General features: G+C 25.2%; 1 protein-coding gene across 14 annotated transcripts in view; it reads left to right on the plus strand.

The window, feature by feature from the left end:
- The window catches only part of LOC409893 (protein alan shepard), a 34,159-nt gene extending 7,283 nt beyond the window's left edge, over positions 1-26,876 (plus strand). Inside the window, exons 2-12 of one of the 14 annotated variants that reach the window (XM_016911279.2) lie at positions 15,615-16,082; positions 17,411-17,625; positions 17,809-17,867; positions 17,968-18,113; positions 20,624-20,644; positions 22,323-22,480; positions 22,563-22,716; positions 22,796-22,990; positions 23,234-23,326; positions 23,411-23,571; positions 23,652-26,876. In XM_016911279.2, coding sequence (XP_016766768.1) covers positions 15,615-16,082; positions 17,411-17,625; positions 17,809-17,867; positions 17,968-18,113; positions 20,624-20,644; positions 22,323-22,480; positions 22,563-22,716; positions 22,796-22,990; positions 23,234-23,326; positions 23,411-23,557 — 1,656 coding nt within the window. In that variant the 3' untranslated portion in view covers positions 23,558-23,571; positions 23,652-26,876. The remainder of the gene's footprint in view (positions 1-15,614; positions 16,083-17,410; positions 17,626-17,808; positions 17,868-17,967; positions 18,114-20,623; positions 20,645-22,322; positions 22,481-22,562; positions 22,717-22,795; positions 22,991-23,233; positions 23,327-23,410; positions 23,572-23,651) is intronic. The other 13 variants (XM_016911280.2, XM_006563943.3, XM_006563945.3 and 10 more) reach the window with 13 other exon arrangements.
- Positions 26,877-27,089: the final 213 nt, after the last annotated feature.

Genomic DNA, 27,089 nt, shown 5'->3' on the forward strand with positions numbered 1-27,089 from the left:
GACAGTCAACGTGTCTTTGCGCAGAGTCAAGGTCATACGATGTTCAATGCTTGCAAAATTTTCAAGATCTAATTCTTAAGATTGATTTTCTCTTCTCTGATAAATTAAATTAAATTAAATTCTAATTACAACAAATAACATAATAATTTATTAATTTTAATTATTTATTCATAATGAAAAATACTTCTTTATCTATAATAGAAATTAATTAGAAATTTAAACAATTTTTTAATTAATTAGAGATAATTTATAAAATTTAAAATTCGAATAACTGACTCAAATGGGAATAAAATTACCAACTTCATATAGTAATAGTTTTATTTGTTTTGGTCCGCTAAATTTGTTACAGTCTACTAAATTTAGTCTTTCAATGGATAGGATATCTTAACAGAAGTTTTAATTTCCTTTTTAGCTTGAAGACAATTTCCTCAGTTTTTATAAATCTATTACATGCATTTATATATTTCATTCTGAATTTTTAAAAAATATTCTTGGCTGTGCAAAAGAAATAAAAATATTAATTTCTATATCACTATAATAAACAGAATAAATTTCTAATATAGTTCCAAAAAAAATCAATTTAACAAACAAATTTTAAATTTTATATAAATTTATCAGTTTAAAGCTAGTGGCCTAAATATATCATGAAATTCTTCATATTTGTATGCTATCTTTTTGGAGAAAAGAGATTAAATCATTTAAATTATTTATTAAATCATTTCATTTATTTATATCGTGTTTATAAATTATTATTAATGTAATATATATTATAATTGTAATCTTTATAGCTTTGTGAATTTCTCTGTGTTCTAGAATTTATCGAATGTCAATCATATCATAATCAAAATATTGATATACCATCAAAATATAAACAATTTAACTGTAGAAGAGTATTAGGTTGTTATAATTCTGATTTTATTTTGATATTTATATTTGTATAATATTAGTATTAATAAATACAGTTGAAATTTAAATAATTTCAAACTAATACATTTTTGAATTTCTCTACTCTATATGATTTAGATTTTGATATATGAAAAAAAATTCTAATGACAATGTTAACATAGATAGAATATTAAAATAATCAAACATGTTAAATGTAATAAAATTAAAATTTTATTTGAGGTCTGAAAATATTGAATTTTTCCATAAAAAATGTATTTTTCTCTATTTTCTCTCATAAATACAAATCACATTTTATCTTATCGACATATAATTAAATTTATCAGCTATATCTTTATGACTTTATTGAAAATTCTTTTAAACGATTTTTGGAAGCTTGATCACGCTTTAATCTCATTCATAGAATTAATACATTATTCGATAAAAAGCAAGTTCAAGAAAATCTGTAACAGATTTGCTTAGCATAAGAGCGAGGAAATGAGGGGTGAAAGGATTAAGGAACAAGAGAAGAAAAATGAAAGAAATAATGAAATAAATAAATGAAATAAAATAAAAAGAAATAATATCAAGATGATTGGATTTCTAAAGAAGAGAGAGTCTCGCGTGAGCTCGATATATCGCGACCGCAAAACGGTCTAGTGCATATCTTTCGCGGACGATCTCATTGTTTCATGAGGTAAGGACACGGAAGCACGCGATTCCCGGCTAATAATACTCACCGTCGACTTAAACTCGGCTAAAGGGTGTCACACTCGAGGTGACCAGGCAACTGGCCAACCAGTCCTCTCTCTATTTTCCTTTAATCTTTCTAGGCTCGTCGTTTTTAGTTTGGTACATGATCGTCGTCCTTCTGTCTGTTGTTTCATTTTAACATAAGTGTTTCTTGAAAATTTTCCACTCATATCTTGGATTAATAAATGTGAAGATTTTATTGAAATATAAATATATAAAAAAATATGTATTTCTTGAGGTGATTGTTTGAAGAACTTGATTTGGAAGAAGATTAAAGTGCAAAGAATTGGATATAATATTAATATTTTATTTTTTCTTTTTAATTTATTTTATATATAATATTAAGTGTTTAGCAAATACATTAAATTTAATTTAATTAATATAAAAAACTGGTTGATCTCTTCAAAAATATTTTCAATAATATGAGGAAAAAAAGATTATAATCAATATGAGCTTAATTTCAATATAAAAAAAAAATATTTTGAAAATATTTAAACATATTATATGTTATGCAAATAACAAAGATAAATTTTACATTATGAAATTGTATGAAAAATTATGCAAAATGTTAAAACTTGTAGATTCATTATTCATAATTGCAATATTTTTATGTTAAGAAAATATTATTTATTATAAAATTCTATAGAGCTTTATATATATTAAAAAATATGATCTGTAAAATTTTTCTTATCAAATTTTTCTTTTTTTTTCCATTGTATTTAAAATGTTGATTTTCCTATCAATAAAAATAATGTTTATATATAATCTGATGTACTACAAATTTAAAATTAAATTTATATAGTAATTGTGCATTGAAAAAAAATTTTCAGAAATCTTCAATATTTGTCAAAATTTGAGAATGTTCTTTATAAATAACTTTCTTTACAAATAAACATTCTTTCTGTATACAAATAATTCATTTTCAATTGCACTATAAATAAATCAAGCATGGTAATAAAACATTATTCAAATTTATTATTAAATTATATTATTATAAAAATTATATTTTATTATATATAGAATATATATAGAATTACATTCATACTGTCTGTTATTAAATAACTAATATATTATCCATCTCTAGATAGAGAAAGAAAGAGAAGAAAGATAAGATTCTATGAATATCAAAGAGATTCAAGAGATTAAAGATAAATCTTAGTGTGAAAAATTCACAAACTTTAGAAAAATAATTACACAAGGCGTAATTCGTTACTCAAATGCTATGAGAGATTCATGTTCAGATAGCTATATAGGTCAATCTGAGAACATTGATGTCAATCTACTATTAGTTAGTTATTTACATTGAAAGACATTGAGTAAAATCAAATTTTATTACAGTTTGTATGCCGATGAATTATGTTAACGTATCTCTGATTAATATAGATGTTATTGAACCAAATTAAGAAATAAAATAAAAAAAATAGAGTTAGTTTATTCTCATATATTCATAAATGAATAGAACATATAAATTAGGTTCAAAACACGATTATTTATTTTTCTTACAATTTATTAAATTTTAAATATTTCAAACTTCAAATAATAATATATTATTATATTTTCTTAATATGTTTCTTATACCATTTTAATAACCATAAATTTCCTAAATACGAATTGTAGAACGAATCTTTCGAAACATAATCCAATAGAAATTGTACATAATTGACTAATAACCATGTGCTGAGTGAAAATCTATAGAACGCGCCTTAACGATGCAACTATACTTTTTAATCGTCAGCGTGTATGTGCATAACGTGCGCGCAGTATGTGTTGCATATTTGAGGTATGTGAGCAATCATTCTATTCCAACCGGACTGAGTTCTGCGTCGGGTCTTGAATTATTACGTTAACGTGAGTGTACTTGGGACTCTAAATATCGGTAATAGCTAGTGACACGTGCATGAATCAAAACGTTTTTCAATTTTAAATTCATATTTTAACGGTTTTAGTTATATTTTAGAATAATAGAGATATAATGGATTATAATTCATACTTTGATAGTTTTAATTATATTTTAGAGCAATAGATATGTGGATTACAATTAGTTGTGAATAAATTTGAAAAGTACGTTATTTTCTTTGAATTATGATACACTGTAAGATCAAATACAAGATAAAATATAAATTATTGATATAACTAAAAAGAATTAGTTTAAAGAAAAAAAATATAAGTTAACATTATATCGTAAAAATCTTTATCTTTTAATAAATTTATATTGGAAACATTATCAAGAACATTATATTTTTTATATATATTTACTTTTTTGTTTATTTTATTTTATTTGTATTTCATTTTATTATTTTATGAATTATATATATTAATTCTGAAGCATTTTATAGATTTAATGTTTCTTTCTATATCTTTTTCTTCTTTTTCTTCTTATCATCATCATCATCATTATTATTAATTTAGAAATTAATTAAATTAATTCAAATCATTAAAAATTAATTACAAAGTAATTATTTAATGAAATACTTATTAAAGACAAAATCTTTATAAATTTCAAGTAATATTTTATTAATTTTTAACAATGTGTTAAATTTAAAATATAATTCTTAATTATCGATTGTCAATATTAATATTATATTTATGATTTAAGCATTTCATTGTAATTGAAATAGAAATAATGAAAGTCAACTATTATGTTCATTTGAGATAATTACAAAATCATTTAGTCGAATAATTCTTTACTGCAAAATATTTAATCTTCTATATGAAATCATATCTTTAATGAGTTATTATATTATACTAAATTTCTAAAATTTCATATTTAAATAAATATAGATAGAATTTACATAATTCGTATCATCTCTCGTTATTTTTGTATCATAAAATTCACATTTGTTTTTTGAGTTTGTTATTTTTATGATCAAAGTTAACGAGCAATAAATAACAACGTTGCAGTTTTGTTGCGTACTAGCTTTAACACAAATACAAGATATGCATGTCGCAATCGAATTTTGTGCCACGAAACCTGTTGATTTGGGAATTTATCCAAAATGTCGAAAGAGATGAAACGAATACGAATACGATAAAGTATACTATACATTTATCCTTTTTTTTATCCATTAGAAAAGAAATTTCTTAAAAAAAATAATCATTTTTTGTTATATATTTTTAAAATTATGATTAATAAAATTTTTTTTTTTGTTTTATTTCGATTATAACACATCGACATATTTTTTCAAATAAAAACCAGAATAATTTAGAATTTAAAATAATACTTCGGTAACTCTATGTTTTATTTTCATAAAATAATATTAGAATATTATTTAATGATTTATTTTTATATTATATTTTATTTTTCAATTTAAGATAAAATTAATATAACAATTTCAAATCGAAGTATATACATAATTACCGAAAGATGAAATGCATAAAACAATTTCCATTTACTATATTAGTGTTCATTTCTTGACATAATTTATTCAAGAAATTAATGTCATGCTCGTAATTCAGACCACTCGTAAATAAAGCAGTAAATTCACGCGAGTTTTTCCGCCAACAAACAACAAAATACAATCGGTTTTAGCAACAAACAATAATTAATGATTTCCATGATTTGTTTCGGTTTTATCTGCATAGTTTCCAGATAATCGAAGCACCATTAATACGTCTAGAAAGAAATGCTAGTTAAATAATTAATTTCTTATTTGTCATTAGTATATGTGAGCGTGCGCGTATGTTGTGTCAGTGAACTTGATATCTCATCGACCGATAACAACTACTTTTTCGTTTTGAACAGATGGCTATTTCCACTTTCAAAATCATTCAATAAAAAATGAAATAATTAAATAAAACTTAACAAAATTATTCAGATATAGATCTTACATATCTTGTATCTCATTTTTGAAAAAAAAAAATGGGCTTATAATGTACTATAATAGTAAAATATTATTTTTCTATTGAATCCCTCAATATAATGTAAGTTTTCTTCATATGCAATTCTAATAAATATAAATAAATATTTTTTATTTTATATTGTACGTGATAATTCTATAGAAAAATGAAAGTTGATTTATATAAAGTTGAATTCTTTAAAAGAATTCAATTAATTAATAATTTTTTTTCTTTTCTTTTTAATTTGTTAATTAAAATTGATAAATATCAATGTGAATACACATCGTACGTGAATGATTTCTTTATATAGATAAAAAAACCAATAAATATAAGGCCCATGATCAATGTGTTTACCAGCTTTTGCCGTATGTTTCCTGCTACTGTGCAATTTCAAATAAACCATTACATCTTTTGTAACTTTCACTACATATATCCATGGTTCATAACACTTTTATCAGATTGACTTTCCATTTCGAGAATTGCCAGACTTATAAAAAATCCAAATGAAAATAATCATAAAATTTTATAATTAATTAAATATCTCTTTTGTTAGAATCTTCTTTATATCGTAATTGTGTTGTACCAAAATTTAAATTATAAAAATTTTGTAGTTATATTTTTATTAATCGTATGGAATAAACCTATTTACAAAAAAAAAATATTAAACATAATATTTTAACTTAAGATATAACTTAAGATATCAAAATAATAGTTTAGATTGTTCGATAACGATTAATCTATCGAATAAAAAATTGTTTCTAACAATAAATGAAAAATGATAAATATATATGATGTACATATATGTAATGTAACCTATTTATATTTTTTAACTATCTTATAACATAGTATGTTAGTGCTTTCATCTTATTTTTTTTATTTTATTATTTTTGATTTTTTTATTCAGCAATATAATTTTTATTTAATATTTTTAAATATTTTTTATTACATTTTATATATATTTTATTATAAATTACATTTCATTAATCTAGCTTTCTTCTTTCTGTTTCAGGTAAGTTTTTGACCATTCAATCGAAGACAACAAGTAGATAATTATTCATCCCAATTATATTAGGTACGCTTGTATCTTTACTTAAATCCACCGCCATATTTAGATTTTGATACTGATAAATCTAATTTATCATATTAATGTCACAAAAGTAAGTTTTAAAGTTAAAAAAAACATTTCAAGAAATCAATTTATACATTTTAAAATTTTTTACGACGTTTATACAGAAAATTCTACAAAATAACATTATTCTGCATTCTATGTATAACAAAATATTCAAATGACGTCAATTGACTTCATTAGTAAGTTTCAAGAAGAAAATATATTTTTTACAAAGTTTTATTAGAATATATATATATATATATATATATATAGTATGTTTTTAAACAAAGTCCATATAGGTTATATATTTCTCCTTTTCTTCCTCAAAACATTTCGATGTTGAATACATCAACAATAGAATTGTTTATTTATTTTTTAATCATAATAGAAATTTTAAATTTCTGCTATCAATAAAACAATCAAATTTATTGAATTCTAATCAAATTTTTATTATACTTCAGATCTTTATGACCTTCTTATACGTTATCTTCATCCATTTTGTACTTGAAAGAACACGGTCAATCGGAAGGTAAACGTGTTGGTATTTTATACTTGCTTGCCTCGAAGTCGACCTTGCGCGTACAACGATCTGAAAGTAATTAATTGTGTTCTTCGGTGTGAAATCTTACTTTATATTCCATAGCTCATTCAGTATCGTGGAAATTGTCCTCGATTGCCAAGTTTATAAACGTTTTTAAACACATATGTTGTTTAAGGAAATGTACGGCTCTACATGGAGATATATAGTTTCTACTTTCAATCTCCATTTTAAAATTCAATATCAATTTGATCGAGTTATTTTTCTATCAATGTATAACTATAATCATATTTATAAAATTTATCAAAATACTACGAAAGCAAAATAATATGAAATAGTCACGTATACATGAATAATACTTATGTCTTCGTGAAATATCAAAGAAACAGCAGAACATGTCACAGTATGTTACGTGAGTCCATAGTATACGAATCTTCTCAAGGTGAAGAAACGGAATGTCCGGTATGCGCCGGCAAAGAGGAACTCTTTTGCAGAGGGATGAGCGAGCCTAACAACTAGTTCCCTCTTACCTGCTCCCCACTGCTACATTTCTTTTCCCGTCCTCTCTCGGCCATTAAAAGCCATATGCGCATGCGCATGCGCATCACGCGCATTCGTCGTTGCTTAGTGATGGGATTATATTCGATTCATTCTTTGGGAAATATAATTAATGAAACTTTATTGATTTTACTTTTTTTCTGTGTTATTGATTTGTACTATTATATTTATCTAAATATCGGATATATTGGATTTAAATAAGGTATTATCAATCATTCATATTTTTGATTAAATTCATTTTAATATTAGAAATTGTATGTACATAAAAATATAAAATGTAAGTATCTTCAAAATAATAGTAAATTCAGAAAAATATATTTATGTAATTTACATTATGATATTTATGCCAAAAGTTAAAATTTTCATTAGTAGCAATATATATGGTATTGGTAGAAGATATTAATCCTATCATTAGATACATATATATTAGTGCCGCGTGAATATACTCAGTGGCGTATCAAGCGAGAGAGTATAATAAATAAAATCAAACATTTTTCAAAAATCTCTTCTGTTTTAAATAGAAAGATATGCATAATTTTTCTAATTATTAAATCGAATAAATAATAATACAAATTTTTAAATTTATTTCTTTAAATATAAATCATCAATTTGAAAATGTGAATTATAAATCAGTTAATGAATCAACGTTATTGAATAATTGATTGCAAATAAATTGCAAAAAGCAGAATTGATAGAAAAAAAACATGAATTTATATATAGAATTAATGGTTTTAATGAAAATCAAATTCTGCGCCACTGCGTGAGAGTAGTACCTGTCTATCTGTTACCATGTTCACTGACTGCATGTATCTTGGCCGTGAAGCAGTAAACGGAATTAAAGCGAGTTGCAGTTCTAACGCACGGTAAACTTTATCATGGCCTACTTTATTTACTTGCTTCTATGACTCTTTTTTATGACAAATTTCTTGTTGTACATTGATCACGAGATTCAATTAAACTCGTATACATTGATTGTTATATGCTAAATCTATTTTTATAATATTACATAGAAATATCTGAAAAAATAATTTCAAATTTATTGTATTTTTTGATTATAGTAAAAAATCGATGATATCACTAAAAATAAAAATTTTTAAAGATATATAGAAATATATTTTGTTATACTTATAATAGATCATATTTTTTGTAATTTTTATTTGAAATTTGGAAAATTGCAAATCAGATATAAGAAAAGTGTGTATTATTAATCTTTATTTATTTTAATGTATCTTGTAGAAAAATCAAACGATAAAAATTATTGCTTATTTTTATTTATCATATTAATTCTGAAAAGAGAAAATATTTAGATTATAATATTTTTATTATAAAAATTTATCAAAAAATCTTGTTTATATTGACAATGAATTTTTAGTAGTTTCCTCTGATTTCAATAAAAAAAAAAATTTGATCGTATTTGAAACAAGAATCCGTTTGCTAATAGAGCGTAACATTCATGCGAGATTGTCTGATATTGTCTGGATAATATGTATGTGGAACATCCTGATTCTTCTCAAGACCTGCTTTGGATGTATTAACATAAAAGAAAGTTTGGTCCAAACTATATTTTGCGAAGTTGTTCGTCTTTTAATTCGTTTTGCAGCCTAATTTCTTATATTTATTTATCTAATATTTATTTTATTTTGAAAATTTGAAATGAATTTCTGGAAAGAGTAGTTGAGTAAAGTATTTGATAAATAATTAATCAGTGAGATAAAAAATCTGATTTAGATAAGTTCAATATTATTTTAATCTAAATCTTATTAGTTATTTCAAATTATTTCAATAAATCATCAAAGCTTTCAAATGACTATAAATAGTATAAGTTTACTGATACAAGTTTATATGTTTTCAGACATGACGAATACATTATAACTGTTCATCATGAGATCTTTCATAAATTTGTCGCTCGATTATGTCAACTTGTATTATATTTCAAAACAATGCTGACGCTTTAAAAAAAAAGAAAAGAAATATATCATAAATGTTATTCAAAAAATAATAAATAAAAATTATTAATTAAATTAGAAAATGAATATTATTTGCTTAAAATATTTTTTATTGTAATTTATATTATAATTTAAAATTACAATCTTAATTATCTTTAAATTAAATATATTTATCTGTTAAATTTTCATTTATATAATATTATCATTTATATAATTTTATTTTATTCAGGAATTTTAATAAATTTTCAATAATATTATCAAAAGATTTAAAAACTTAATTAAAATTTATATTAAAGTAAATAATGTAAATAATGAATAATTTTTCATAAAAGAAATTAATTTTTTAAAAAATATATTTCTTCTCTTATCATTTTTTTCTTTTTTAAAATATTTCTATTATTTTTATTAATTAAGGTACTGAATTAAAAATATATCAATAATTCAATAAAACAGATTAATAAAAAAAAAGATAGAAAATTGTTTTAGAAAGTAATTATGAAAGTTGTAGTGTTTCACATATACTGGACGATTCGATAAAAATTCCCATTATTATCATTTATCAGTGACCTCGTGCAGTCACGCCTCTCTGATAAGAAGAAAGAATCACCGATCCCTGTACTTCTTCTCTCTTTGTTTCTGTTTCATGCATTGATTATCTTATTCGTTTTCGTTAATTTTAAGATAACTTCTTCCTTTTAATTCGAGGGAAATAGGAAAATAATATTTCATCTATAAATATTTATGAATATAATTTCACTTAATAATTTAGAATAAATATATTTTTAAAAAAATATTCAAATAATAATGTACGAAATAGATGATAATAATAAAAGATAATGATAAGTTCGCTATAAAATCATTAATTTTGCATAATCAAAATATTCTCCAAATATTTAAAATTTACGATAATATTATCGTAATTATTTACGATAATATGAATAATTTAAATTAGAAATTTGACATCTGTCATATGTTTGCTTTTTATTCCTAATAGAATCATTTTATATGAAATGAGATTATATTACAAATAAAATCTTATTACATAAAAAAAGATAATTTATAATTAGTCTTATTTTCAATTTATTTTATATAAATATAATATTTTATATAAAATTACATTTTATATAAATAATTAATATGAATAACTAATAAGTTAAATAATATTTATTGCTTTTTTAGAAGAATTGTGAAATTGAATAGATTTTTTTTAAAGATATTTACAGATATTATTCTAAAATTTAAAGATTTTAATTTTATGTATAATCCCGGATTATGATATTTTTAACAGATTTAACAAATCTTTTATATATCATAATTATTCAGTTATATATCTCGTGTTAAGGTTTTATAATAAACATGTAACATTTATCTCATCGCTGCTAATCACGAGAAATTTGCAAACTTATATCAATAATAATGCCATTGAAATTCATCGAGGAAGAAAATATATTCGTCTCATAATATGTTCAACTTCACTTCTTGTTAACTAAATAAAATCCTTAACGGATTTTAATGATCATTTATAAAATAGAAAATGCAATTCTTAAATTATTTGAAATGATATTAATAATTATTTTCATGCTTCAAATTTTCTAGCAATTTCTTTTTTTTTTTTTTTTTTTTTTTTAATTTTTTTTAAATCATTAATAAATCATTAAGTTAAAATTGACTCACAAATGTATAATATAACTTAATGAAAAAAATAATGAAAATTAATAACATCCTATATATCACATAAAACTAGCAAAAATCATTCTTTCGAGCAATATAATATATCATATATTCGAGCAATATATAATATCACTGTTGATATCGTACTAATTTTAAAAGCAGATATACATGTAACATACTTCTCTTAACTCTTCGTATCAGCAATTAACATCAATGAAGATCCGTAACGATGAATGGAAAATATACGGATAGAACCACGTACAAGACTCCAAAGATGAATGCGTGGAAGTCTTATGATGACAATGGAGGATTGGCATTGTAATACTTTAACGGAACGATAACGAGACAGACGATTTACCCGTAGATGCCGTCGGTTCAATTGAACGGCATGCAGACAACGTGGCCGTTGGTCACTGCGAAATAGAGAACGACGTGTGAAATGGGTATCGTGATGTACCGACCGGATGCCACTTCCTGCTTACCACGTCTGCGTATCATTGTAACATGCACCGTATCTAGCGATGGGAATAAGACGATTCGAAACCTTTTGAGATTCACTCTCGATGATTTTCATCTGTCAAATGATAAGATATTATTATAAGTAATACTCTCGTCGTTGATAGTAAATATGTAAATATAATTTAGCCGAATAATTCTCTAATTTGATTCTTAAGAAAAAAATAGTATATTTATTCAATAAACTTAAGTAGATAAACTTAAGTAGAGTTTATATAAATAGTTATCTAGTTTTAAGATTTTAATAATTTCAATAAGCTTTTAATAATACTAAATTAGCTAATTAATCTATTTGTGCTAAATATCTAGCTAAATATCTATATATGTATAGATAAGACTTAAATGCGAGAAATCTAATAAGATTAACAAAAACAAATTTGTTTTAATACAATCTATATGTATCATAAAGTTTATAATTATTTTTCATTTCAAGTAATCTTTCTTTTTACTTAATGTCACATGAACAAAAAAAGGATAAACTGAAAGTTAGTAGGTAATGCAGGAAGTAGCAGAGTCGACATACGTATCGATAAGCGGTTTCCGATAGATTTGATCCATTAACACTTCCTTGTTACTAATGTTTCGTATATCTAGAAAACGTGTATTAAATTAACAAAGTTTTAAAAATAGACAAGACGTTCGTATAGTAATATCAAATAAAATTTCTATTAAAATTAATTAGGAGGAAAGAAAGACAGGAAGAAAAGAAGGGAAAAAATCGATAAGCGATGTAAGAAACAACAATTTGAGTTTTGTGATAAATGATTTAGAATCGTGATTTTCAGATATCAATTTTTGATTGTATTCTCTCTCTCTCTCTCTCTCTCTCTCTCTCTCTCTCTCTCTCTCTCTCTCTCATCTTTCCTTTCCTCCATAGTCGACTTTCGTCTCATTCCTCCACAAACTGTAAACTGTGTTATCATAACTATGTCAAAAATGCAAATCAACGAGTGAGGCCTTTCTAAAGAGGTTGGAATGCAACACGCTCGAAAGTCCTGGAAAGGCCTGTCCTGTAATTGCGATAGATGCAATGGCGGCCTCTCAACTATAAGAAAAATCCTTTTCGATTGCATTTTGCGATTTCTTTTTGATGCTATTCGGCAATCAATTGTCTATTATTTTTTTAATGATAATTTTTTTCACTCGTTTTTTATAAAGAAAATTATATATATTTTTGTTTTCGATAGATCGATTGTTTGTTTTTTATTTAAAAAAAATGATATATTAATTATTTATTATAATAAAATTATTTGTAATTTTGAAAAAAAAATTAAACTATTTTGAGATTTTTGTTTCTACATTTTTTTAGATAATTTACAAAAAACAATAAGTTAGTTATATAATTTGAAAAACAAATTTGTAATATTTGTCATCATTTAGAGATAATAGGAAGCAAGTATTTTTATTGAAATTTATTAAATTTTTCTATTACAGAGAATAAAAGAATTTGTTATATTTAAATATTTAGAATACGAATTAAATATCAAAATTTCTTCAGTTACGTGATATTTTTCTTAGTATTTATACATTAAAAATATCTTGTTGAAGAATCCTTATGAAGTTTTCATTAATTGCGGTTGAAACTTGTTTCAAGCAAAATGTTATCTTATCGTTACATAAGTAATCATAATGGTGTTTCAAATTTACGTCAATAAGAAATGAACGAGAGTCGAATGAGAGAAACGCGTTTACAATCATTTATAATGAAACTTCTGCACTATTATTATTTGATGGTACAATTTCGCAGAGGTCAAGTACGATAGATAAAACGTATACTTACTTCATATTCATATTCTTATACATATATTTATGTACATATATATATATACATAATTCACTTTTATGTGAATATGTGTTGCAAGATAAGTTGATAAAAAAAAATTGATTTGATAAACGTCAAATTTTTCAAATAATATCACTTTAAGAAATATTTTAATTTATGTAAATGAATTTATATATGTTACTTTATTATTTCATCTTTTTTTAATTATAAATTTCATTGGTAAAAGAACAATTAAAGAATTAAACATATATCATGTCTAAAAACATCTTGAAAAATTAAAATTAAAAGTACATAATTATTTACGAATAAAATTTTTAACAAATGTTAAAAATTGACAGCAATGTTTATATATTAGCATCATCTAATCTTATGATACCGAGAATATTTGTGTTAATTGAGACTAACTGTAGCGAAAACATTATAATTTAAGATTTTAACGAAAGTATAAATGTTTCTTTGCTTCTCTGAATTTTATTCAAATGACATTAAAAATTTCAACGTTTCAATTTAATAAAACATTTAATGAAATATTTTTTATTAAACCTAACCTAACCTAACCTAAGAAACAATAGATATCTCCAAATAATAATATTTGTAAAATTGTAAAAAAATTCATTTGCAAAAAGACAATATGATCCATAGCTCCACATATGTTCGGATTTAATAATTTTAACTAGACATATTTTGAAAGTAATCTTTAAATTTTTTTCTTTCTTGTTTTGCGAATAATTCTGAATCCGTACATTATAATTAAGGCCTATTTATGAACAAATTTATCTGGCAAGTGACCAACTGATTATGCTTACTGCTAATACGCGGACTTACAAGAGTTGCTATATGTTTACTAAAAATATTAACTAACATAAATTTGCTGTGCAAATGATTCTAATTAGGATAGCATAGTGCAGTGTTTGATTGTGTTGTACGCTTATATGTATGTACATGTTATGTTATATAATTATTTGCGAGTGTAATATAACAATTTTTATTCTAAAAATATTAAAGAAAATTAGCATAGAAGTGATTACAATGATAAATATTGTAAAGAAACAGTTTTCTTTACATGGCAAATAATAATTGTTATTATTATATAAGTGAAATATAAACTTTATTATTTTTTTGTAACGAAAGATTGGTTATTCTCAGCATGTTGTTGTACTGAAAAATTACGATTTAATTATCATGAATATCTCTTGAAATACTCGCATTAATTTCTCTAATGATAATTTCAATTTTGTTATATTTTGTTATATTGAGAAATGTTACGCTTGTGACTATGTTTTCAATTACGATTGCACATTCTGTATTCTTGTATTGCAAGATTAAATTTAGAGATCAACCATGTCTAAAAAGATTCATGTATTGTGATTGTAATTAAATTTGATGAAAATCTTCACTAAATACATTTTTCTTTTATGAAATAAAAAAAAAAAATCATTATTGATCTATAAGATAATAACTATTATCGAATTTTTTTCATTATTCTTTATATAGTTTTCTACTTCATTCAATTATTTTTTATATTATAAAAAAATTAGTTAATTTGCAAGAACTTGAAAAAATTGAACTTTTTAAATTTTTATTAATGCAAAATAATAAATTATGCGTTTTGAAGATCTCTGACAAATAAATTAATAAAAATATTTCAGAATTTTTGTTTATTCTTAATTCTGAAAAATTTTTTGTTTTAATGATTTATTATATATATTATATATATTTTCAGTTTTGATTTTATAACCTTTCATTTATTTTTAATAGTTAAACATAAACATTTTTATAAAAATAAAGAAATCAATTATATTCAACGTATCAAATATCATAATTATTTATGAAATCTTATTCGATTGAAAAGTTTCAATCCATTGTATATGTTGGTTTTTATTAATGATGAATTGAATAGATTAGCCAAATGTCCTGCAAATCAAGAAATTGTTTCTTTTTATATCTCATAAGATATAGATAAATCAATAAATAGAATTTTTCAATGAAGATGATCAAATCAACCTGTTTGTTACGTTTCAGGGTACAAACGGTCCGAGACCGACGTATGTAGGTGCTAACAATGGAAATGCCGGTGGCGCCGGTGGTGGCGGCGGTGGAGGCGGTGGAAGCGGCGGTGGTGGCGGTAGCGCTACGGGTGGTGGCGTCGGTGTAGGTCCAGCGAGTGGTGGCGGCGGCGGCGGAGGTGGTGGTGGTGGTGGTGGTGGCGGTGGTGGTGGTGGAGGCGGGCACGGATTGAAGGGGAACACTGGTGGCGGGCCACGAGGCGGGAACCCGGTGCAGTATCGTGCGAGCGGTGCCGCGGCTTGGGGCGCAGCGCCGCCCTCTCATGCGGCTGCGGCTGCGGCTGCGGCGGCAGCGTATCCACCGTACACGCGGTATCCAAGCGCAGCGGCTGCAGCTGCGGCCGGCCAGATGCCCGTCGGAGCACAGCAACTACCGCCTACGGCGAATCCTTACGCCACCGCCACCTACGCACAGCACGCGTCGGTAAGTCCTCCTCTCCTTTTCATTCCTGTCCAACTCGAACTTTATATTGGATTGGAAACATGCCATTTTCCTATAATCAGTCGTTTTCATTTTGTACATGGTATAATTTTTTCGACAAATCATTGACATGAACAATAAGTTCTTAAGATTCTTAAGTATTTTTAACATTATAATAAATTGGTTGTTATTTATACAGATGTAATCGTATTTTTTAAAAAATAATTGATATATCGTTTTAGTTTCTTTATTTTTTATTCTGAAATAGAATATTGAAATTTAAATTTTAAATGATAAATTAAATTTTCAATTGTTTGGTAAATTTGATTATTTTATAAAACATAAGGGTTGATATTCTTTATTGGGTTACGTGCAGGTTGATTATAAGAGAATGGTGGTTGTTGAGAATGATTGTTGGAGAATTAGGTAGCACAAATGTCTTACATGTTTCGTGCGGTTAACAAGGTAACCTATAAACTGTACTTGAAATATATATGTTTCGTTTAATGATTTAGATTTTATCATAAATTTACTTCTGTAGAAAAAGTTTTGATAAAATAATTGTGATTTTATTAAAGAAATACGTACACAGATAATATAAAAGTTAAGATTTGCGCAGCGAAAGGGTTAACCCTTTCTTGAACCGGGTGGGGCCATGACAACGTAGCAGACAGTTCTTGTAGAAACAATGTGCAAATTTTTCTGATCATCTTTTTATCTTTTTTGAAGGTTTTTTGTTTTTTGATTTATAATGTTTTCGATTCTTGAAAATATATATATATATATATATACACATATAAAAAAGAAAAATATTTGTTTTTTTTTTTTTTTTTTTTTTACTTTGTTCTTTATAATATACCGGCTTATTTATAAAATTTAAATTAAAAATATAAAAAAAAGATTGTCACATGTGTATTTTGATAGGTTTAATCTTTTTAGTTGCCAGGTGGAACTAAATAAAATATTTATAATTTTTATTATCACGTTCAATATCTTTTCTTTTCAAAATTTAAATCAGTTTTTTTTTAATAAAAATATCTTCAATTATATTGTTTAATAATATATCTATTATTTATTCTTTATCTTGTTGAGCTATATGTTGTATAACATTTGTTGTATTTGTATAACATGTTTTGATCCTTAACAATTATTAATTATTAATATGATTATATATTTTTCTTGCATTTAATCATTAAAAAGACTTGTATGAGTCTATATATTTATAAAATAATATAAAATGTAACTTACTATTTTTTATACATTTTTTATATATATATTATATTATAATAAATATTAATAATAACTTAAAAGATTTTTTAAATATATTACAGTATGGTGGACAAAGGGTGCCTACAGCCTCCTCTCCAGCTAATACTAATAGTAGTTCTAGCAGTGCTACCGGCAGTCGAAGTGGGACAATGAGCACAAGTCTTAGCAATAATGCTATACAAGGACAGCAAACAGAACAGTTGTCAAAAACAAATTTATATATTCGTGGCCTCAACCAAAACACTACTGACAAGGACCTCGTTAACATGTGTTCTCAGTAAGTCACTCGTATAATCAGAATTTTATATATTATTATATTGTTATATTATATAAAATATGAAAATAATTATCATTTATTCAAATAATAATATCATTAGTTTTTAATATAATTTTATAATTAAGTAAAAATATTATTTATAATAGAAAAGTATATTATTTCTAATACATTGTGTTTTTGCAGATATGGAACTATTACGTCTACAAAGGCAATCTTGGATAAAAATACAAATAAATGTAAAGGTGATTAGATTTTTATTATGTTCTCTTTTTATCATTCATTATTTATTAATTTATAAGAAGTTAGTTTTATTAATTGGTGTTATAATTTTTTGTGTTATAGGTTATGGATTTGTAGACTTTGAATCACCAGTGGCGGCAGAGGGTGCTGTGAAAGCACTGGTCGCCAAGGGCATCCAAGCGCAGATGGCGAAAGTGGGTATCTGGTTGCTCCCTAGACTGCCCAGTGTACGTTGGTTGTGCATGCAAGTACAGTAATACCAGAGTAACAGTAAACTCCTCTTTTCTCTTTCTTTTCTTTCTTTATCTTATCCCAGATGTTTTTAATTTTCTTTTTTCCTCTTTTCATTTTCTATTTCTACCTTTCTATTTTTCTGTAATCCCAAATCTATCTACAATATATTTGATTATTATTATATTTTGTCCTTCTATTAATATAAAATTATTAAATTGAAAAAATTTTTATTCTTATACTACTGTGATATATATATACAGTATAATATTTTCATAAATTATTGATAAAATGTTGGATAAAAAATATTAGAGTTTTAATCACAATAGATATCATGATTGTCTTTCAATAATTATTTCCAGTTTTTTAAATATGTATATTTATTCAAGATAATAATAATAATACTAATAGCTCTATAGTTCTAATTATAAATCATTAAAAATTAATGTCAAGTAAATTTTTGTATTACTAAAATAAAATATTAATTTTATTAATTATATGAAAAAAGTTAATTAATTATTAATTGTTTTTAATGTATTAATTAATCATATATAATAAATATTAATCTCATGAAATAGTAAATATTAATAATTTTGTTTCAGTATATATTTTTGTTACTTTTATGTATTTGTATTTTATATTTGTATTTTTAAATTTTACAAAAATGATTTTTATTAAAATAATATTTAATATATAATTATAATTTATTATAAAAAATTTGTTAAAAATTATTAATTCAATTCTATAATAATTGGAAGGCAAGCATGGCATCATTGTATTGGCATCATTGCTCTGCTCTCAGCCCCTCTAGAAATGCATCAAATTTATATTTTGACAGAGATACTTTGATAAGACTCTTTAATATTTTATAATTTTTGTGTTTTATAAAAAAAATATTTTTAATATAAAAATATCAGATTAAAAGAAAATGATAAATTTCAATGAATGAAAATGAAAAATATTAAAGTTTCATGAAAAAAAATTAAAGTAATTAAATTTATTGACAAGTGAGAAGGGAAAAAATAAAAATTTTTATATATTTGAAATTTTTTTAAAAATGAAAAAACATTGCTAGAGGGGTGGTTTCATATATAAATTATATTTTCATTAATAATAAAAATTAACAAAAATTTATAAATAATAAAATCTTATTTATAGTATAAATATCTATATAAGTAATAAAATTATTAACATTTGTACAGTATAATATATAAAATTGTATTATATTGTATTATTGTTGAAATTGTATTATTAGTGAAAATATAATAGCAGGCAATTATGCATAATTTGAAATATATAGAAACAATATAAAGTTCTCCCCAGAACCTATCTCACTTGTCTGAATCTCTAGTTTTCACCAATTCTATCTATCATTCTGTCTTATATACCTTTCAAACTATCAATGCTTGTTGCTGTACCTCGGCCACAAATTGCTGATACTGCTATGTCAATATATTTATAATTCGCGTCTTAAAATTGCATTTATTTCAGCACTAATTTAAATCTTTAGCAAATTATTCTAATATACTTAAATATTTGTATTTGTGTCATATGAAATAAAATGTCATAAAAAACAATTGATAGCTTATTATCATATTAAGAGAAATTCTAAAATTCTTTAGAATAATTTATTAAAATTGCTTTCAAGTATGGCAGTATATACAGTATTATAATTAAAATACAAAATATTTTATTTTATTTTTTTGCAATCTGTCAAATGTTATGTGTTTGTCTTTTATTTTAATAATGTATAAATATTAGAAAAAATTGCTTTTATTCATTTGATTTTAAAATTTTTTAACTTTAAACTTTTTTTTGTTCGTATCTAAATATGCACATTCTCAACAAGAAGTACTGATTTCTATCTTTATTGCTAAAAAAAAAAACTAACTTGATATGTTTCTTCTAATCTGGCCGCGGTAAAAGCACAGGGTGCTATCAGCAGTTGTGATGATGTCAGTCGCATGTGATATGATATAACTAAATAATATACTGATTATTAAGTGTATTCAGGATACATGGTATTTACTTACTAATTAGTAATGCTATGCAAAGATCAGGTGCTATCTTAATCCTGGGGTGTTGGTTGTTTTTGATTGATATATTTGGCTTAATTAATAAATTGTAACCAGCACACCAAACAAGTTTAGGATGTGTATTTAGGAATTTCTAAAATTCTTAGTAATCGCTTAAAATATTTTAGTTATAGAAGAATTAATTATATTTTGCATTCTTATATTTTTTGTGATTTATAGTACATCTTTGAAATCCTTTATACACATTCGCACTTGATCAATTAAATCATTTTATTGAAATACAAATTCATTAAATTATATTATGGTGTTATCATACATATATGTGCACACACGCGTGCGCGCGTGTATGTACATATATATATGTATATGTATTTTATATTTTTAAAAAAAATAATAAAGAAATATATATATACATATATATTGATGCCATGAGCTTAGCTTATATCATAATGTTTTCATTATTTATTTTTTTGTTTTAATGCATTCGCAAGATTGAAGTAAATTGTCGTAAAGTATAAGTATATTCAAGTAACTGTAGAGTTGATTGATTTTTGAAAAAAATGGTGGATCTCAAAATATGCTTGAGGGTGCATAAATATTAAATTCGAATTCTAATTAAATGTACATATCTTTTATCTTTTTGTTCTCTATATCATATATATATATGGGAATCGTAAGCGAGAAAAATTTTGAGCATGAACACATGTATATGTATGTGCATATATTTTGAAATTATATACTTTAATAACATTATGAGATAATTTGACTCATTTTCATTTCTATCTCATGATATAATTGTATATATGTGAACATGCCTGTGCTTTTTTGTCATGCTTGTATCCAACAGTGTGTCATATGTGATTGAAATTCTATTAATGCTTTGAATGGTTATCTTCAGTATTGTTTATTTATATAAATGATTAGTTAGCTTGCATTATTTACAGTATTTAAGAAGAAATGATTACTAAAATAAAAATGTAAGAAGTAATAGAAAGACAATTTGATTAAAAAAAAATATATAAATATTTTATAAAAAAAAATTTAATTCAATATTCATATTTAAGAAAATACTTAATATTTCAATTCAATTATAAAAAATACTAATATTATAAATAAATTCTACACTACTAGTTAAAGATTATTGAGATTTAATACAAATGATTTAATTGAAAAAAATTAATAATAAATATGTTCTGAAATAATAAAAAGATTGATTATTTATGTTAAATAAAGAATGTATGCACAGGCGAGATTCACTATTATAATTTTTTATAAATCTATTATTTTTTTATTTTAAATTATTATACTATTAAACTTTAGTAGATTGGTAATAGATATAAATTTTAAGTTTTATATACCATTTAATAAAAAAAAATGTTATGAAAAACCAAATGCGTGTGAGCATGCTTTGCATATAAATATAAAATATATTTGATATCAACATTAGTTCTAATTTTAAGCATCCATAAAGCAAATTTAGAGAACCACCATAAAGTGGTAAAATAATGTCATGAAGCATGATAATTTTTTAGTATCAAAAATAATAATTATTTTAATTAATAATAAATCTTTTTGAGTATTTATATTTACTTGTACATTCAATATTAGATTGAAATAATTGTTATAGTTTCATAGTTTAATTGTCTATATCTTTTATTAGTATTTTATTGTAGATTTATATAACTTTTTGTTTTCTTTTCTATAAACAAAATCAACCAGTTATATATGAAATATTTTTGTTTGTAAATTTTAGTTTTTCAAATTTCTTGCATTATTACATTGATATGAAATTTAATTTTGAATTATCATTTTAACATTCCATGTTAAAATGTGTATAATGTATAATGAAAATATATTTAATATTTTAACAAATTAATAATTTACATTAAATTTTTTTTAAAAATGTGATAAAATATAAAAACTTATAAACTGAAACATTCACTTTTTAAATTAATGTGAAATAAATTCTAATAATGTTTATTATAATTATTGATTTTTTATTATAATTATCTCGTCTGTGCATTCATTTGTAATTATAATTATATAAAAATATATAAATATATGTATTTGGTTGTGAATGTTAAAATGATAGACATGAAATTTTTTTTGATATTTATATACATATAATTATAAAAACAAATCCAGGAGTGTACTACAATAAGTTGCATAGTACTTTTACTCTCTTCTCAGCAACAGGAGCAAGACCCCACCAATTTGTATATTGCAAATCTGCCACTGAGCTTCAAAGAAAATGATGTTGAAGGTTTACTAGCTCAGTATGGACAAGTTATTTCAACGCGCATATTGCGCGATACTGCTGGACAGAGTAAAGGTGTTGGATTTGCAAGGTTAATATCTATTTAAAAGATAATTATTAATCGTTATTAATTATTATTAAAATTATTAATATTTATATTACGTGTATTTTAGAATGGAATCTAAAGAAAAATGTGAACAGATAATTCAGATGTTTAATGGAAAAGCATTACAAGGGGCTAAAGATCCTTTATTAGTGAAATTTGCAGATGGTGGTAATAAGAAAAAATCATTGTACAAAAGTACAATATGGAGAGAAACTGGAGAGGTAATTTATTTATTTAAAAAACAATAGATGTAATATTTTCATATACAATTTTAATACTTATAATGTATAACTTTCACAGAACATGACTCTGAATTATGATACAAGTGGTGTTGGTCAAAATGGGGTTGCAGCTACTCATATGCTACCCGCAGCTACTTTAACACAATATAGTCGTCATTATGGTCAAGCTTTACCTGGTTACAGTGTACCAGGAACGCCTTGGGTGACTCCTTATTTGGTGCAGACTGCCCCTCCACATATGCAACAGGTCGACGTGAGTTTTTATACAAATTTTTTGTTTTCTTTCACTTTATGAATTTCATTTATAATTTAATATAAAAAATAATATTAGTTTTTCAATATTAGCAAAATTTCTAAGTTTTGATATAATTATTATAAAAATTTTTTTTATTATACTCTTTTTTGTATTAAATTTAAGATGTCATTTTATAAAAATATTTATTTTCTAAAAATTTGTAAAAATATTTAAATATTTAATAAGAATTTCATATTGCAGATGATGCCATCAGCTGATCCCAGTAACCCACAATACAGTATGATTCCTCAACTTACTACACAAATGTCTACATTACATCTTGGCACTGGTTCCGTAAGTAATGTATTTTTATCATTTTAATTCTTTTTCTTTATTAATTTATATTTATCTTAATTTTTTTTATATTTTATTTTTCAGTATATAGCAGCAAGCCCACATCCTTATCCTTATACTTATCCTCCTAGCATTATTCATACCATGCCATTGGGTGATTCTGAACAAACAAGCAATGCAGCATCTCCTGATGATTCTTATCAACAATATCAAGCTCAGCAGCCCAAGTAGGCTATGGTTTTTAGGTACAGTAGTTCATAATGATTTGTTTTTCTATATTCTATGTATTAAAAATGAATCAATTTTTTATTTTATATTATTTTAGATATGATTACATCGAGGGGTATGTAAGTTAGGACAGCCACACCTGTTGATATGAAGGATTATATTAATGAAGAATAGATGAGACTAAATACATTACATAAAGTCAGATAAGATTCTTCCTCATGATAATTGACTTGCCAGCCATCTTTTATACATTTTATCCATCAGATAAATAGGTGAAAGTAGTTAATATTTTCCAACGATTAGAGAATGAATGTTGTCATAAGAAAGGGGTACGAGTGCTCGTGTCATCTACATTGTTCGGCACCAGCACGGCTCCATACGCTGTAATGCCAACACATCATTACGACAGTGACAAAACTGATATTCTGCGACGAACAGTTTAGTGTCAAGCTAATAGGCTTCCAGGATTAACTTTAGGTATTACATTTATTAAGGAGATGATAAGTTGAAGCTGAACGCTTGAGAGTGTGAATAAAATATTTTAACAAAAACTGTAAACTATAAAAAAAACGCTGCTCAGAAATACAAAGGAGAATTCTTCCCAAGAAATAATAATAATAATAATATACAGAGAAAAAGCACTTCCAAATGCTAGAGTTGATAAAGAAAAATAAAATTCAGATTCAGTTACTTATAATCAGTACCTACTGGACTTTCGTGCCAGCTGGCTGGCCGGTGGCTGCGCTGCGAAGAGAAGAAGCTATGGATCAGTATCTCTTTTTCGAATAATAAAAAAAAGAGCTCTTTCTTAACAGCACACACCACCCCATCCACTAATTGCACCCTCATCAGATTATTTCTTTTTGTTTTCTTCTATTTCGTTCAGACATTCCAAGCCAGGCACATATTGTATGTATGTATTGCCACGCGGAGATTTTTATCTACTTTTACAAGTACGGTTTTCGCGTTCTCTTTTAATCACGAATGAATATATTTTATGGACGAAAAAGAAATGAAGATTTTAAGAGAGAAAAAGAAAAAAATAAAGCTTTATTTCTAAAGAAAAAAAAAAACTTCAGGATATATGTAATTATTGTAACAAGAAGGAAAGGAACATAGTACTTTTTAGAAGATTTATATTTATGAGTACAGTTACTACGAATCGATATCAGTTTTAATTGTACAGTGAATACAGATATTTTTTTTAGAATTGTGCCTTTTCAGACAAATCCGCTAGACAGGGATATGCTGAAAAATATTATAATATATTTTTACGTCGATATGTAAATGCGAAACTTGAGCCAAATTTTGATCTTCTAGTTAAGAGAATATAATTGTTTTTACGTTGTAGCCAGTTAAATATCACTACGTTTGTTTTTTGGTTACAAATTCGAATAGATTTTGTATGTGTATAGTTGCCACTAATGGGATTGATGGGCCGGAAACATCTGTACGGTCTGTATGAAGTCTAGGAAGAAAAAAAAATAAAATCAAATGGCGGATCATTGTAAACCAAGAATAATTTCCACCGCCTGAAAGAAAATAAGAGAAAGAAACAGAGTAGGCTTGTTACAACGGAATATGATAGGTAGAGTATAAATTAATTTATTATATCGAACGAACGAATAAAATCGTGTTACAAATGAAAACGAAAAAGATAATGGGATTGGAGCTGAACGATAGGCGAGAGGATTGAACGCGAGGAAACAAAAAGAAACGAAATAAAGATATAAATCGAGAATTTTCTATCTATGTGATATCTCGAAAAAGAGAGAGAAACATTAGAAAAAGAAAAAACACCCTTCTCTCCTGCGTTCCTCTAAGCCCGTTTTTACATCCGGTACAGTTTTCACGTTGTCTGACTTAGATCGAGTCGAGGAACGATTAGCAGAAAGCTTTCTACCAAATATTGCGAGCTTTGGGCTCGAAGTGGCGGGCAGGTAGTTAGATAGAGTTAGAGGCGATCGTAGCTATTATTATAATATTACAATAATATGCTGTATTATTATAATTAATGATTACTATTATTGACGTCATCTAAAGTATGAAAGATTTTTACACTGTTGAGACTTGAAGTAAATAATATATTTAGTTTATTTTGGTACATCACGATTTGATGACAAGAGATGAAAGATGAAAAAAATGGTATGAGCTATTTTTTAAGAGACCGATTATTACTCGATTTGAGTCCATGCATTAAGAGAGAAAAAAAGAATAAGAGAGCGAGAGAACGAAAGAAAGAAAAGCGAAAGGGAAAACCTATTTGCGAGTGTGTAATTGTTTGCACAAGCGATTGTCACCACGACTGACAACAAAAATCACATGTGATTAAATAGTGAATTTTGAAGAATTTTACTAATAGACTTGTACTAAATAACTAATTATTATTGTGACGACCAAAACAAAGAAGAGCAGCATTTTTATAGTGCTGACCGAGCGGAAGAACGATGGTTCGGCCGACAAAAAAATGCCAGCTCCCGCAGATACGGAGCCGCACTGGAGAGCGGGCAGAGAGGAGAAAAAGAGAGTGAAGAGTCATGGATGTAAGAGGCAGAGTGAAAGAAACTTGAAAGGATAAATGAAAGTGCGTGAACGAAGGATAAAAAGAAAATGTGTGAAAAGGAAAAAAAAAGTTGAATGATGAGAGAAAAAAACAGAACGTGAGATAAGAGAGAAAGTAAAATGAGTGAAAGTGAGAAAAAACAAGAATGAATGTATCGTAACCTATTGTATAGAATATAAATGCGAAAAAAGAGGACACTGCGAGATGTGTAGTTAGTGTTGATTATGAATATAGGTTAGGTACCATTTTGGATAGGAAGTAATCGATAAGTAATTAAGTTTAAATAGATAGTTAGTTGATAGTTAGGTTATATATACAACTGCCTCTCCTTGTTGAAAAAAGTAAAGAAAAAAAAAAAAAAAAAAAAAAAAGGAAAATGCATCAGGTGAGGCACCGTTCAGCCTATGCACCTCGCACCCGTCAAGACTGACTGGCTATTCATATTAATAATAAATATATATTATTCTACAACATATTATCTACTGTAATATAAATAGTAAGGACTGCTTGCTGCGCACCGCGGGTCGGGTGCTTGGGCTGGCCGGGCGTGATTTACGAAAAGAAAACCAATTTCTTTTTGGAACATAAGTTTCCAAGCAACGCTGCTTTCCGTAAGCTTTCTCTAGAATTTTTAGCGTAGCCTCTTTTTAGATTAGATTCACAACTAGTAGTCGTAGGCTGATGTAGAAAGATGAGAATAAAAAGGAAAAAAACGTAGGGTGTTTTTAAGTAACGAAACAAAAAAAAAAAAAAAAAATGTAATATTAGTCGAACGTCGGCTTAAGCGAAAAAAAAAAAAAAATAAGAACAGCGAGTCTGAGTTAATTTTGATGATGCCTGATAATGTGATGTGCGTCATCGTACTTCGACTTGTACAGTCCTTAGATTTATCGAGGTTTTAAGTCATTGTTTTACAATTGTTAAGCGAGATAGTTTTTTTAGCTATAATGAGACGAACATTTTTCCATTTAT

The sequence above is a fragment of the Apis mellifera genome, linkage group LG3 (genome assembly GCF_003254395.2).
Source record: "Apis mellifera strain DH4 linkage group LG3, Amel_HAv3.1, whole genome shotgun sequence".
NCBI classification, from domain to species: Eukaryota; Metazoa; Arthropoda; class Insecta; order Hymenoptera; family Apidae; genus Apis; species Apis mellifera.